Source organism: Rhopalosiphum padi, chromosome 3, assembly GCF_020882245.1.
Source record: "Rhopalosiphum padi isolate XX-2018 chromosome 3, ASM2088224v1, whole genome shotgun sequence".
Taxonomy (NCBI): Eukaryota; Metazoa; Arthropoda; class Insecta; order Hemiptera; family Aphididae; genus Rhopalosiphum; species Rhopalosiphum padi.
In genome coordinates this window covers 43,772,643-43,789,812 of record NC_083599.1, presented here as the reverse complement: position 1 = coordinate 43,789,812, position 17,170 = coordinate 43,772,643, and the positions used below count along the sequence as shown (strand labels likewise).

Here is a 17,170-nt window from a genome sequence, read left to right as displayed (position 1 = left end):
CTAAAATTAATATTGCCAAGTTAGGAAAAATACGTTTGAATTTTTTTTTTTTTTGTTATTAATACGAGTATATAACATATGATATTTTTTAGAATTGGAATTAAAAAACCATATACATTTTTCGAACTAATAATGTACCTAATAATGACCGTGAATTTTTAAAATAATTATTTTTTGTAATGTGCTGGAACATATTTTTACCTAAATTTTATATTATAATTAAAAGTTTTATCAACATTAAATACTGAATTGTGTTTTTTTTAAACGTGTTTGGTGAGAATTATTTAGTATTTCTAATCCTAATTTACATACAATTAAAATAATATATTTTTATAATTTATTTATTGATTAAATATTAAATATGTAAGTACCTACGACATTACTTGAATATAACAAAAAATCTACCTAATCACTTACTACTTATTTATAAATTATAAATACATATGTACATTGTATTTATATAATAAGTTGGAACGGTATAGTCAACATTTCACACATTATAATATTACGTATACTGTAATTAATACGAGTATATGCCGCATGTCTTAATAATTCTATATAAAATCTATAATACTAATACGACCAATATGTTAAGATTAACATTCTTTCAGTGACATGAACCTTGTTTTTCTATGCATAGGTACAATCGCGCATATTATATAATTAGCATTGGTAACTATTTAGTTCACCTACTTAAATTTTCGATTATTTTGTTAAATAAACTATATTTTAAGGTCTCACGTAGCTATAATTTTTATTATTATTGACATTTTATATTTTTAACCTAACACCAAAAAATGTAATACCTACTGATATCAGAAATGACCACAAATAATAAATTATGAAATTATATAAGTACCTAATTTATTTATTTTTAAAATATGATTATTTGTGTATGTCCATATTTATATTTAGATATGATCGGTATAATGTCTATAGACATTTCAGTAACGATTTAGTTTTATTAAATATCTTTGAAATAAACAAAGTTAATTTATTCAACGGCAGGATTACTTTTTAATAATAGTATGTTCGGTTATGTAATTCAAATTATATATCTGTATGCATCATTAAAAATATAATATAATATCAACATGAATATTATAATTTCTATACAATATTTAAGAAGTACTATGAACTCATTACAAACTAATATTAAAGTTAGAAGTATCTATATTTAAAATGTGTAAGCTAACGAGTATTACAAATTGTTTTTAACTAATTCAATATGTCTAATTAAACTTATTAATAGCCATCTATTCACTATTAATTGAAGCTTTTTTATGAAGAAGTATAATAAAAGTTTTTCCTAAAATACATAAAAAAAAAAAATTAAACTACACAAATTACATAAGAGATTATAAATTATATGATTATTACAATTAAAATGTAATTAATATTATAATAATGGTCTTACTTGTCTAAGGAATGGTTCCAATTTGTATCTGGATTATATGTTGTACAAGAATGAGGAACTTTACCTACGTCTCTTACGGTAAGTGTCATTTGCTTTTGAAATTTTAATTGGTTTACTGCTTCATCATGCGACAAATTCAAAAAAGATTGACCATTTACTTCCAAAATTTGATCGCCAATCTAAAAATAATTATTTCAAATATGAATTAGAACAAAATTATTTTAATAATAAGTTGATTCATTACCATAAGTCCAGATCTATCTGCAACAGACTCTTTATCGATACCAGTTATAAAAATACCTAAATTATACTCAGTTCCACCCCTTATCATCAAACCAAGACTCTGTCCTGGTTCAATTACCAATTCAACCTTAAACCATTTTTATTATAAAAAATATATGTAAATTAATTTTAAACTTTATATAATTACGCTTACTTTTCTTATTTTATCTTTGGATGAACGAGTATAGGACCATTTTGAGTATGGAGAAATGGGTTTGGCATATTCTAAAGGAGGTGAGACTGGTTGACCCTTCCGATTAATCCATGAATACGTCCTGGTCAATCCCCACGTATCGTCTTGGTTAGTGTTCTCGTCGTCGTCCTTTTTGTGCATGGTGGGCATTGATTGAGGTGGCGATGGACATTTTACAGTCATTGTAATTTGACGATATGATTTAAAGATCTGAGTAAAAAAAAAAAAAAAAAATTAAGGAAAATATTAAGGAAAATATTTCTTATCAATAATTTGAGTCTTAATACTTTTAATGCTTCTTCGTGTGATATAGTTGAAAATGGCCTGCCATTTACTTCTAAAATTGAATCTCCGGGCTTAAGACCAACACTCTCGGCTATACTTCCTTCTTCTACCCGTGATATATACACCCCAACATCTATTTAAATAAGTATAATTATATTATATCGTGAAAATACGGTATACTTTTATGGAATTCGACCAACCATCATAATAAAATACATTTAATAACAGTTCTCAATTATTCTTAACTAAATTAATTACAGTTGTAATAATTGTATAGCATATTATGGTAAAATATCAAATGCAGCTGAATACTTTTAATACATTTAAAAAAATGTAATTTTCTGTTATTAAAATTTAAAAAAAATCATGATCTGTTGGCCAAGGTTTTCAGTTAAGTCTTCTGATATAATTATAACTTTACTGTATATAGTATTTTATAGTTTATCAATATACGATATTGTTATATATATAAATATTGAATTACGTCATGAATGAGAAAATAATGTACAATCAATAAAATATTTTTAAGTATTTTGCACATGTATATGTGTCTATGTAGCTAATTATTGATTCTATATATTTGTCAAGTATGAAGAATGAAATGTATAGAAATTTTGCTTTAATATTATTTACAAAATATTTTAATATAATAGGTATATAGATTTAATATATACATATATAAATACCTTATATATAAATCAGAACTACCTATATAAAAATATAGCATTTGTATCTTATGAAAAGCCATAATTGATTAATCGAATAATCAATGAAAATGCATCATACTTATTACTTTATACTTATAGGTACAATAAAGATAATAAGTAAAAAAAAAAATAAACTAACGAATAACATTAGTAATATTTAACAGTTTGTTTTTATCTTGGAGTCAAGATACACAATGAAAATGAAGAATTTAAAAGACAATTTTAAAAACTGTTATAACATATAATTATAAGGCAGGTAGTACTTAACATCTAAAATTCTAAACGCTTTCAGGTAAAATGGATTATATTTTGTTTAAAAAAAATTGAAGAATATGCTAGGTTTTTAATAATTATAATAGTAATTTAATCTGTTATCAATGCAACCATTTATATAAATAAAAAAATATTCGATTTTCGTGAGCTTAATCATTATTCATGTGTGGTCACCCTATAACAGCATACGAATACACCTATGTTTAGGTACCTCTATAGAGGTGGACAACTAAAAAAACTAAAAAAAAACACCCTTTGAGTCTCAATGAATTTATTGATATAATATTGATTGAAGTAAAGTAGTAGTACCTATCAGTTAAATAGTATCTGATGTTAATCATTAGAAATTTGCATTTGCTATGGTAATACTTTTTCGTGGTATTACTACATGCAGGCTGCATGATGCAGTCATACATTTTATAGAATGAGCGCGCATAAATATTTACATAAAAATAATGTGGAGATATGTAGAGTATGGACAAAATACGTAGTGGATATTGTTATCTGGAAATTGAGAATAATAAATTGTGATGACAACTAGATATATGTATAATGGATGAATGAAAAAATCTAACACATAGGTAATATGTTTCGAAAATGGCATATTTTAATATTTTATAATATTCAACAAAAACATTCTCGAAACAATACAAATTAATAAAAGAACCACTTAAAAACATAAAAGGTCTTAATAATAAGATAATGATTCAATTGTTAACTGAACTTAGATATTTGCTTTCTTCAAATTGAAAAAATAGTCTAAAAAATTATATTTAGTTACATAGACATTTTATGTAATAAATAATATTTAAATAATTAACATATTATATTTTATACGTTATAACTATGACTAATTTCTAACGAATTTTAAGTTATTAAAACTAACATTTTTGTATACAAAGTTATGCTTGTAGACAAATTACAGAAATAAAATATTTTCGCTAGGTAAAAAAGCTTATAAAATGGATACAAATTGGTCCATAAGTTATTATATTAACTTTAAATTATTAAAGAAATTATATAAAGAACAATTTTTTTATAAGCATTTTAAGTTAAAATTTTGACCAAATTCATCAAAATCATAAATTTTCAAAATCCAAATATCTTTATAGTTAAAAATATACAAAATTTGGATATCAAATTTGACACAGTTTTTGATAAGTGTTCATACAAAAAATTTAAAAATATTTTATCACAGTTTTATTCTATAGACATTTGAAGTTCAAGTTTTAACAAATTTATAAATATTTAAACAAATCAGTTTTATTTACTTCGTTGTAATTTAAATACACTATTTGTAGATTGAAACTTTTAACATATAGTATTATATTTTTTATACTAATTAACATTTTCCAATACAGTGTTGAGCAAAAATTAATTTAACCCAGTGTATTTCTATTAGTAAAATAAACTATCTACTTTAATAGCAATATAAATATATCATAAGATTTACTTAGTAATATAGGCTGATAGGCCACAATCGTTCGGAATCATTTTTTATATGAAATGATTTATCATTGAATTAAAATGTATAACACATACATTTGTACAATAAAATCTATATCTCATTCTCAATGACGAGGTACTATTCGAAACCTACTGTTCAACATAAGGTTACTTACTTTTTCCTTTTCAATTTTAACAATTAAAACTTGAACTATTAATACAAGATTACTCGTAAGTTTTTAAATATTGATATTAAAAAAAAAAAAAATTTAATTTAAATTTTTAGGTCCTATAAATATTTAATGAGTAGGTAATTGAATATTCAAACGTAGAATTCTAATTCATGGTTTCTCATTATTAGTATTACTTATAACAATTAAAATTATTGAAAATAGATAATAATCATAATTTATTTTTTATAAGTATTTGAAATTAAAATTTTGACATCTTTTTCAATATGAAAATTTCGAAATTTATTTTATAGATAAAAATGTATAATTTTTTGTTTTAATATTTAAGCTTTAAGCCTTGACAATATTTTAATATAACATTTTTTATTAGTTGTTCTTATACTATTTTAAAAATATCTAAAATAAAATATATACTCAACTTTTTTATCGGCATTTTAAGTTCTTATTTTGGCAAAATGTAATAATATATAAAATAAAAAATAACAATTTTAGTTCTATGCTGTAATTCAAAAAATATTAAATTTAAGGATTTGAAACTTTTTGTTATTACATAGTATGGATAATGATCTGTTATTATTTTCGGTTACATAATAACATTTTCAAAATATTTAGATTAATTTTGAGCTATATAGAAGTATGTAACGCTAAAAATTATTCATTATATATAAGGTTCCTTGCAAATGAATCGTATCTACAGCAATTAAAAAGTATCAAAAATATAAAGTTACAAATTTTTTTTGTAAGCATTTAAATTTAAAAATTTTATAAAATTTGTTAAAATTATTAATTATTTTTGAGACATATAAGCTGACAGATTGTCTCAGCTTAAAATTGGATTTTATCGTATAGGTATACGTAAGTACAACGATTTTTATTGTAATATATTTCAAATTTAACTAGGAATTTACAAATCCATTTCAGTTATCCGCTCATGATGAGATGAGGATGGTGGTACTCTCAACACCTACTATACAGCAGAGCGAGTTCCCTAGTTTTTACTTTTAATCCCTTTTTTAACTTAACAACTATAAATCTATTTTTCTACCAGAAACTATCTTCAGAGCTAAAAATTAAAGCATTTAAATTAGATTTTAGACATAGAAAAATCACACATAATATCATTGTTTACCCAATAAATAGAATTCATAACTCAGCTCGGAATCTAAACATATTATAACCGTCAAAATCATTATGAAATTTATTTTTCATTGACATAATAACCCAAAATAAAATTTGGAAGTATATACATAATACAAATCGCTTTTGTTAAAAGCGAGAATTGAAAGTGAAAATAAAAAAATTATATAACAAACCCCGGTGGACATCTTTTTGGCTAAAATAAAAAAATTAATACTTGAAATAGTTTAAGATTTAAATTTATTCCGACTTTTCAGTAGCTATCACAGAAAATAGATATTCTGGATTAATTTTTAAAAGAAAAATCAATGAGTTAAAAATAATTTTACTTACTTGATTCGTCTGCACCACCTTTAACACAAATACCAAATCCTTGATTGGATGGACTTCCTGAAGTTGCATTTGGCCTTGACATTGATATCGTACGTACTGTAAGATTATCATTATGTATTGTGGATGATGTGTTGTTGTGCGGTTGCGATGTGTTTGAACCATGAGGTGGAGGTGATTGTGGTTTAGCACTAGACACGTGATACGAAGAAGATGCACTGTAATTGGGTGCTGCAAACATTTTAAGAACTTGTTCCGGAGAAATAGGCCTCTTTTTTCCAGAACTTCCACGTGAACTGACATTATTAGAACGATTACTATTGCTACCAGTGCCTGTGTGACAAAACAAACGCGTGACATACATTTGTAGGACAGAACAACTAGGTAGGTAACAACACTAAAAATCACAATACCTATTTATATGAAAAAAGCATATTATACCTATATTATATATATATTTATTATTATTAACTTTATAGTGTTTATTTTTCAAACACCAAATTAATTTAGACCTTGTTTTCAACAGGGTTGAACAATTTTTAATATATTACACAGTAGTTTGTTCTTGTGAAAATTATGATTGATAAACTCATTCACCCATTGGACACAAACTGGCTGGTCCTGATTTGCACGTATACAAGTTGAAAACAATATGTCTTTTCAACTCACTATACTGATTAATATATAGGCCATAGGGTTAATGTGCAAACATTTCTATAATTTAAGTCCATTTTTCACATTTATTTTGAATATTAATATCACATCAAAAAGTATTTAAGTTCTTGAAAATATTTTTACATGATTTTCTAATCCAAATACCAAACAATAATTAAAAAATTAAAAATCTATTTTTATCATTATTAATTTTCATGTTTTAGATTTTGAACGGAATGATGAATGTATTGATTTTACAATGATGTGTGTTTTTTTTTTTTATTTATTTATTTTTTTTTTTTTTGTGTCTGTCATCACGTTTTGGAGTAGTATTAGTGCTTTGATTTTTTACTTCAGCCCCTCTTTGAAAAGGAAATTAAATCTAGTTGGTACTTTGGGGGGTCAAAAATAAAACATTTCCAGAAGTTTTCAAAAGCGTCAGGAAATATCCTGAAAAAGTAACAAAAAAACGGGAATTTATACGCATAACAACTACTTTTTGACATAGCTAGTCGATTTTTTGATTTTGCTGTAACTCAAAAACGAATCATTATAAATACTTGAAATTTTCACCAAATGTTTATATTAGCGTTATATAATTACGATTAAATTTTCAAAATATTTAAAATTTTTTTAAACTATTTATAAGTCATTGAAATTTTCGATTTTTCTAAATTTTTTTCTTAAAATGTCGATAAAAAAATTTGGCTTTCCAAAAAATCTTTAAAAATTAATACAAGATTTATTATAAGTTTTTGTTGTTGTAGTAAAAAAAAATCAAAAATAATTAGTCACAATTTTTGTTTATAAGCATTAAAAGTTCAAATGTTTACAAAATATGTCAAAATCGCGAAAATTTGCAAGAATTTTGAAGTTGAATATTCATAAAATTTTTGTGATTTTTATCTAAGGTTAAAAAACCCAACACAAGATTCTCCATAACTTTTTCTTCAAATAACTGTAAAAAAAAACTCCAGCGTCAATATAGAAAAAATTTTATGAGCGTATGAAATTTATTTTTTTACGGAATCGAGTAAAACAATTAAACAACGATATATTACAATTTAATAATATAGGTAATAATATAATATATCCCACTAATTATCCTAGACTTACAAATCATCTCCGTTCAAAATCGTTTTTCGTTAACAATGATACCTGTCATTGCATTCAAATTTAACACTTCCATTATAGTGACCTACTCATCTCCATCTCTACTATACAGCAGAACGATATCCACTTAACCAACTTTTTTTCTTTATAAATAACAACATATTATATTTTAAATACATTATAATAAAAAAGTAATGAATATAAGTTTAATTTTTCTATTGCAATATATATATTTATATGTATTTTTATTCTTAGACTTTTCACTATGTTGACTAATTGAATAAATGGACTCATATACTCTCACCCAACAATAAGTTCAATAAGCGGCGATTACTGTACATATACTATTAATAAATAATATTTATTTATCTGCGTTCATCAATACATTAAATTAAGAAATAATTGTTATTAGCTCTATAAAAGTATATAACCATTGTCTAAATCTAAAATTATTGATTATTTATTATTATTACTTGTTATTTTATTTAGAGGAATTTTTTTTACTATTATTAGTGCACAAACCGAACAGACATACTTCATGCTTCTATTTATTATAAAAGCAAAAAGCTGTATTCTATATTATGGTCCATAGAAAAATAATTTTTAATTTCTTGTTTAGCTAATTGTTAAATAAATTATACAAAATACTAATCTAAATAAAAACATATAATATTTATTAGCCATTTAAAATAGCATTATATTTAATATTTCAATGAACTATAAATATTAATGTATACTATAATATAATATCTATAATATCTTGGGTTCACTTCGATTGGATATCTTGATTTTTTAGTTTGCTGTGTATGTTATTAGGTCTTAACACTGAAAATGCAATACTATTTTTTTGTGAGGATTTTCTAACACTACCTTAAACTGTGAATCAGGACTGTACAATTTATATTAAATAATATAACTAAATATAAGTAAAACAGATATTTTGATAAAATTGATCTAAATACAAATTGTATGTTACTTTGAAAAATATGTATACCTATCAGTGGATATCCAAGAATATACCCATTAAAAATTCCCCTCACACTTTTTGTAAAAATATTATATTTTGAACAGATTATATAGGACATAGGTGATAAATTATTTAGGTATATATAAGAAATATATCTCGACCATTATTACTATATTTATTTCATTAGTTGGTCAATAGTCTTTCATTTATATCATTCTTAACAATATAAGCATTATATTAATATTGCTTCATATTGGATAAGGACGTGGTACTATTTATCATAAGATAGGATCATATAACCAAAATACCGTACTCCTGATCGCATAGTTAACTAATCATATCATAAATTATATAAAATATCATTCACAATTAAAATTTTGGTTAATACTATTGATACGTTTTAATTGTACTATATTTATATTATTAATACTCTATAGAATCTTTAAAACTAAAAATTTATAGATGTCAGTATCGAATATTATATGTTGAATGTTCGTATTATCAACAATAGGACAAATTTTATTGTTTGTATTCCTTTGGAATATTATTAACGTATATTATCTAATATCTGAATGTGCTTAAATGTTGATAAACTAATAGATATTAAAATATTGACGAACTCTAGGTAAGTAAAATAATAAAAACGTGTTTAGTACGTTTAGTTGCATACTCATCGTCTCGCTCCTAAGAATTTTGTATAGCTATAAATACGTCTTTATATACGTCTTTTTAAAAGATTATTATGTCATTATGATTTATGACAAAATGACATATACTTTTTTTAAATCCAAAATTAACGAAACTTTATGAAGTAAATAGTTATGTAGGAAAACTTATATAATTTTGTTCTCAAATAAAAAATAAAATAATAAAATTTAAAATTGTATCATGTGAATATTGAACTAAGTGTACGTTGTTTTAAATAAATATTTGTACAGAATTTGTTATTAAGAAAAAAAATGATTTAAATATAGGTTATAGGTTAATTATAATTTTAGAAATATTTTCCAAAGATATTTTGTTCTGGAATCAACTCAGATATGTATTTAAGTTAATGTTAAAACTTGGTTATTTTTTAAATCTACTATCAATATTGTGTAAAGAAATTTTAATTTATATTAATTTAATGTATAATAATTTAATATCATAATTATAACTAGTGAACTTTGGGTACATTTGTTTTGTGATAACTGCTTCACTATTTTTTATATTACTGATATTATCTTTAATAATATGTATTAGAAGCGAATAAAAAATCTAATGAACCATTATATTAACTCACAAACAATGACTTAAAAATCATAATTTATATTTTCGTATTCGTGCAACTATACATACCAGATTCATGATGTGAACATTAAATAATAAATCGTTAAAAATTATAACATTTTTACAACACCATACGTATAACTAAAAATATAAAAATAATTTTAAAAATATTTGTCATGCAATTTAAAACAAAAATCTAATCTATTGTAATTAATCATGTAAGCTATATCTCCCTTCAAGTCTTTTTAAACATGCAAAGTTCACGTATTATTTTATTTAAAACGTAAATGTGTTTTGTTATATGCATTTCGAAAATAATCAAGATTTTTTATATTCAATTTAAATCCAAAAATATTAGAAATTAACTTCAACTAAATGTATTTATCGAACAAAAATACATAGTTTAAAGTTCATTATAGTTTTCTTGATTTAATTTTAGAATTCAAAATGTATATAACAACTAATGATCATAATTACCTGGGTGATTTGGTCCAGATACGCCAGCTGATGACTCCCTTAGATATGTTGCTCTAGGCGGTGGAGGCGGTGGTGAGGCGGCTGGGGGCTTTTCGAGTATGGTATAAGATGTTCCTGGTGGAGAATAATACAGGCCAGTTCGTATTTTGTTTACACCGCCTTTATTTCGACCATAATGTCCCATGACATCTTCAGCTTCAGCTGCTCTGCCACCGCTTCCGCCGCTTCCACTGCCGCCTCCTGTTCTGTTGAACGGCAATGGCAATAATCGGTGACCGGTACGTTGTCCTGACGGCGGGACGGATCCACTGCTCCCAGGACTTCGACCCCATCCTCCAAGCATCATTTTTCCATTACACAAAACACTTGTAAATATGATTTGGTTCGCCAAAATACCTAAAAATAAATTAAAAAATTGTAACCATGAAAAATACAAAATAATATACAACCAAGCATCACTGCATTTTTCTTCAATATAATACAGTTATTCAAAATCTGATATTTGGAATTTTGAAATATACTTTAAGACCATATTTTTACATTCTTGAGATTTTTTTACTGTTTAAGGAGTATTTTGCAGAGATAAAAATTTCTGTTATCAAATTAGAATCTTCCTTTTATATCATAAATTATTTAAATAATAATTTAAAAGATATAAGGGGCTATATAGCCTATTTTGACTTGAAAATGTTAATAATAAGTAATAATATCAAAATGTAGTCATATAAATGTAATTTGTTTGGTCATCATAACCTAATCGTATATTTTCCTATTTCTTAAATAAATATAGTAGGTAAATTATTATTAAATGTTCCAATGTTGTGATGACTGATGACAGTTTTATGTATCTTAGTAAAGATTTTACAAAAATTAGTGCAGTCTAATAATTTGTTCTTAAACAATATTAATACTCACAGAATTACTAAACATTTGATTAATTACGAAAAGGTGATGTATGAACAAGCGGTCATCAATTAACGTCTTCACACTTGTCATTAAACCATGTAATAAATCGTATAAAAAAAAAAACTATATATTAACTTAATACGTATTAAATTAAACAATTAAAAATACATAGTTGTAATGGTTTTTCTATTGATAATTGAAAACCAAAAGAGCATAAAAATGTGACAGTAATATAGCAGTATTCACTATAAAATGGTACGTTTATTTTACATAACTTCATTTTGAAGCATTAAATAGTATATTATATAATAAAATTATCACCAAAACATATCATGGATCATAATAAAGATAATTTTGGGTAAACTACTCTACCATGTACCTACTATTAAATTTAAATTTAAAATACAATTGGCAAAATAATTAGAAAAATTCGGGAATATATTTTACAATATATTCAAAACTCCTGTACAAAAATGTGTTTTGCTTAAAAATTCCATAAATAAATTTTACTAAAATTATTTGTTACAAATATTTTACAAAATATGACGTGTATTTATAAATACATAACTTAAAAATTAAATTAAAATAAACCAACTTGAAAAATATATTATTTTAAAAGTATTACTATGAAAATGTTTAACTAATTAGAAAGTTTGTTTCTTATTCATTCAACTTAAGTTCTTCTATGTTTCTCGTAAATAATATTCAGTTAAATAAATAATTTAAATTCAAAATACAGCCACCGGAGTTTCACTTTACCTTGAAATACTATATTCACGCACCTTGTGCTTTAAAAGTTTAAATATATGTTTATGCTTCAATTTTAATTGGTTTTTTAATATAATCAATTTGCTAGATTGCTTATATTAATAAACTCATTAAAAATGTTCAAGTACTCTATAGCATTCCACACTCATGATTTTATATAAAAATTTAATTAAAATAAAAATGTAAATTAAATATAAAAATATTATACAAATATAACTAATAATAATTAATAAATAATTAATTAGTAAAACAAATAATTATAATTCATGATGGTGGCAATTAATTATTTAAGAAGAAATATATCTGTTTATTTTTACAAATAATTGATTTATTATCTATAATCTACACTTTTTTATTTTTTAATAACCTTTTATCAGTGTATTTAATCATAAAATGTTAATCGGTGTAGTAGCTTAAACATTTTTAATTAGTAGCAACAAAAAAAAAATTCCCTGTAGGATCTTTTTTTCTTAATTATTAATATAATAGATGTTTTACTTATGTTAGAATGCGAATCGTACTATTTGTAATACGTTGATTTTATATATTACATGATAGGTATGTGTAAATAAATAGTTGAAATAAAAAAAAATTCATAAAATAAAAGAAAATAATAATAAGATATAAAAAAATCATTTAAAAGTTAAATAGGAATTAACAATTTATGATTTTAGTAATTGGTATACATGAAACTTAAGCCTACTTAACATTATATATATTTTTAATTTTATCAAAATATTATGTAATGTATACATAGTAATAAATAATATTTGCTGTATTATATAATAAATTATGTTATATAAAGTATAATATTATAAATTGGTATAAATAAATTTATATAATGACTACTAATGCAATACGTAATTTATAAGTAAAAATGTCTTATCTAAAACCATTCTGTATGATGTATTTAAGAAATATTTAATTATTTTTTTCAATATATATAGGGATATGTTAACTATATAATAGATATTATTAATTTATGATTTTATAATATATTTGTTAAAAAATAAATAAACGGCAATAATTATAATCAAGTTAATGAAAGAATAAATACCAAAAATTAGCTTCGACGTATTTTGAATTGAGTGTACAACTGGAAACTAGTGGATATATTTGGCTTAGTTGGAAAAATGTCTAAATTATTTCAATGGTAAATATATGATCAAAGAACAGTGTTCATCTTTGCAGAATGTCAAGTGTTTTTGCGTTATGAAATAATATAATAATATATTGTATCTTATAATAAGATACTTCGAAAATGCATGCGCAACAGAGGTGTAGCTAAATAGTCTATGTAAGACGCCGTGATGTGATCATAAAATGAAATGAACAAAAAAAAGACGTCTAAGAAAATAAAAGCACCAGAAAATGAACCCAATATTAAAAATATTAATAAATATGTTACCTTTGTCACTTTATTCTCTAGTGAATTTTTCATCAGAAAATAAATATAAATTAGAGATATTTTAGGAAAATGAAATTTTAGGAGTATATGAGTATATAATCACGGCCATTGGCGTAATTTGGGGTAAAAATCGATTAGGCGAAAACACTCAATTGTTCTCTCAGTAAATTATCTAAAGGTCAATAGCATGGCTACTAGATAACACCTAAAATCACGGTCATACTAAAACCGATATTTTCAGGATTCTTAAAATATATATTAATAATAGTTTTGGATTTATTGTATTCATTATTACTGATTGATATCGGTATAATACTTAATTTTGAAAAACTTGAAATTATTATAAAGGTTACAGCTCCTACGTTAACTTTTCACAGAGTATATAATTGAATATTAATATTTATTATTTATTTTACAGACACAAAATGTTGATTTTATTTTTCAGTCTTATTTATATGAAACTTTTAATAATTGTATCTAAATTCTGATAAATGTATGCTTATCTATATTCTATGGTCTATTGTTTTCTACCTACTGGATAATGAATAATGATAAATGAAAATAAATAATTAATTTTATGACGATGTTATTAAGTTAATTTTTTTTATAATAAGTCTTAAATTTATATAGTTAAATAGATTAGAAGTCTAACCAATCATAAAATTATAATATTACAATGTATATATATATAAGTATTAACAAATGTTTGATATTTTTAATATTTTTTAAATTTTTGAATAGATTTTATTAAAAATATATTTTTGATTTATATTTTTGAAAAACAAAATACTAAAAAAATATTTGGGTTTATTTACTTTTTATATTCATGCTGAATTCTATAGGGATTTATCTGTTAACTTTGTTTTCTAACTCAATTTAAAAAAAAATACTTATTGGAAAATATATTTATATCAATAGTCTATAAGTTAACTGGTAATATAATTGTGTATGTAATACACTACGTCAAGCGTATATGACTATTATAAAATTATCATTACTATTATTACTAATATCAATATAATTATGACGATAAAACATAATAATAATACATAAAATAATTATACTACATTATAATAGAATATCCAAATTATATTTTATTACCTATCCTATCTTTTATACATAATACTTACTTGAGTGCTAGACTACAAGTAACGATTTTTAGGTACGATTCAAATAAATTGGAATTACGTGATTGTTAAAAACCATGAATTTTAATCCGCGATCATTTTGCATGGTACGCTCGTGGCCCGTGGGTACCACGCAAAATTATCATGTATGGTATACATGCCTCTATCCATACATCATCATACTATAATAATGTTGGATAAAGATCACTGATATCTGATATGATTATAAATTATTATCAATTACAATAAAAAATATAATAGTTTAATATCGTAATTATAAGGTTTCAAACTTATTACATTTTCATTTTTTTTATTATTATTATTACTTAATACTTATTAGATTTACTTTTTGATAAACAATAAATAGTGTTATATGGTGCATAGCTTTATGCGAATGAACTAGAAAAAGTTTTTAGTGCATATTTTATAGGGCTATCTAAAGATTAATACTAATTTAAGTAGTAATATAATTAAAAATTTATTTCGATTTTAAATTTTAATCTATTGTAGTCATGGCATATGAGTTCATGACCATTAATATTAATACTAATGAAGTCCATTTTATTTTTTAATACAGCTGCATATATATTATATAAATCGATTTTAAACGAAAAGAATATTATATTAATATTGTATACGATTTAAAAATGTAAGACATACAAATCCAAGTATATCGAACAAATTAGGTACATATTTTTTTAGTTTTTTAAATGCCTATTCCATAAAAATGATCTAAAAATTTGTCATTGTACTCACCAAACAGAATTATTCACGTAGTTGCAGACAGAGGACATGATACACGGTACCAGTCTGTCAGGGTGTAGTCGGTGAAAGAGTGACGCCGCCGAGTTCTGATCTCGTCCTGTCGCGTCGTCGTCGTCGTCGTCGTCGTCGCCGCCGCCGCCGCCGCCGCCGCTATTAAAGGTTTTCGCACGCGGTACGGTTGCCGGTGAAAATCACGATAAAAGCACACGGGGTGATTTCGCGTGCGTCGTTCGATCGTCCAAACACAATATAATATATATTACGATGTTAAAATGGATGACGTCGACGTGACAACGCGATTTTGAACTGCATACAAAAGCGGCGCTCGATATGACGTCAGATTCGTATTATTATTATTTTACAACAGTAAGTATTATCATACTGATCGAGTTTACTTACCTTGTAGGCGCGGCTACATGCGAAATTGTTTGTTTGAGAAACGCGTGTGAGAACGACGAAAAGTAAACAAATATACGCACGTCGATTTGGATAAATTATACATTTATAAATAACCGTAATAATCACGTATAAATTATTCGTCTTTCGCGACGACGACAACGACAATGTTAGTATTACAGTATAATATTATGAACGCGAGTGTACGAATGAATATGCGTTATATGAACGTACTTTTTCCCGAAAGAACATTCCGTGTTTTTGCCTTGATTCGGTTTTGTTTTGTTTTGTTTTTTTTTTTATTTTTTGTGGGTCGCCCCGTTCGCTTTCATTGATTAAAAGTCGAATGACTCCGGAGCGACACCTAGTATTGATTCGGTCAACTATAACGCCGTCGCCGCCACCGCCGTGATATAATATTATATATATACGAAGGCGTTTTAGTCGTCCCCAGAGGTCCTGTGGAGATAGTTGGTCGGTACTAGAAAGTCTGAGTTGTATATTTATATGCTTATAAAATAAATGCGCGCATGCGAACACACACACACTATATTAATTATTATGTATACAATTATAAATTGTATAATCGCACATGGGCAAAATACACGTACTATAATTTTTGCATTTAAAATATAAAGTATAATATATTTTAATATACATAATAAACTTAATTATAGCAGCCTCTTAAAAATTAATTGGTGTAGTAGTCCTTCACAAAGAAAGAAAAAATAACATATCATAAAACTTTTAATAAAATAGTAAATAATTTTATTATTACACAAAGCAGCTATTTGAGGGATTTTTAATACACTCTTAGTGGCCTAGAAAAAATATAAACATTTAAATGTTTTATAAAATATTTTCTAAAAATGTGTTATTTTTTTAATGTTTATGTTTATTTCTGATATTTAATAAAATTAAATCAAAACATTTTGACTCTGGAACTTGTGAACTTCTATATTTTTTTTATTTTATTATCTGTACCGTGCAATTAATTGTTATTATAATTAACAAAATCTCATTAATTTGCATTCTGGTACACTGGTACAGCATTATACA

The 17,170-nt window shown here is 24.3% G+C and overlaps 1 protein-coding gene across 3 annotated transcripts in view; it reads right to left on the bottom strand.

Annotated features, from left to right (window-relative positions):
* Positions 1-16,441, bottom strand: part of LOC132924185 (whirlin-like) — a 36,455-nt gene extending 20,014 nt beyond the window's left edge. For 2 of the 3 annotated variants that reach the window (XM_060988331.1, XM_060988332.1), the window contains exons 1-7: positions 15,707-16,441; positions 10,742-11,137; positions 6,265-6,594; positions 2,180-2,310; positions 1,854-2,102; positions 1,662-1,787; positions 1,418-1,596 (exon numbers count right to left, since the gene is read on the bottom strand). In XM_060988331.1, coding sequence (XP_060844314.1) covers positions 1,418-1,596; positions 1,662-1,787; positions 1,854-2,102; positions 2,180-2,310; positions 6,265-6,594; positions 10,742-11,087 — 1,361 coding nt within the window. In that variant the 5' untranslated portion in view covers positions 11,088-11,137; positions 15,707-16,441. The remainder of the gene's footprint in view (positions 1-1,417; positions 1,597-1,661; positions 1,788-1,853; positions 2,103-2,179; positions 2,311-6,264; positions 6,595-10,741; positions 11,138-15,706) is intronic. The other variant, XM_060988330.1, reaches the window with a different exon arrangement.
* Between the last annotated feature and the right edge of the window lie 729 nt (positions 16,442-17,170).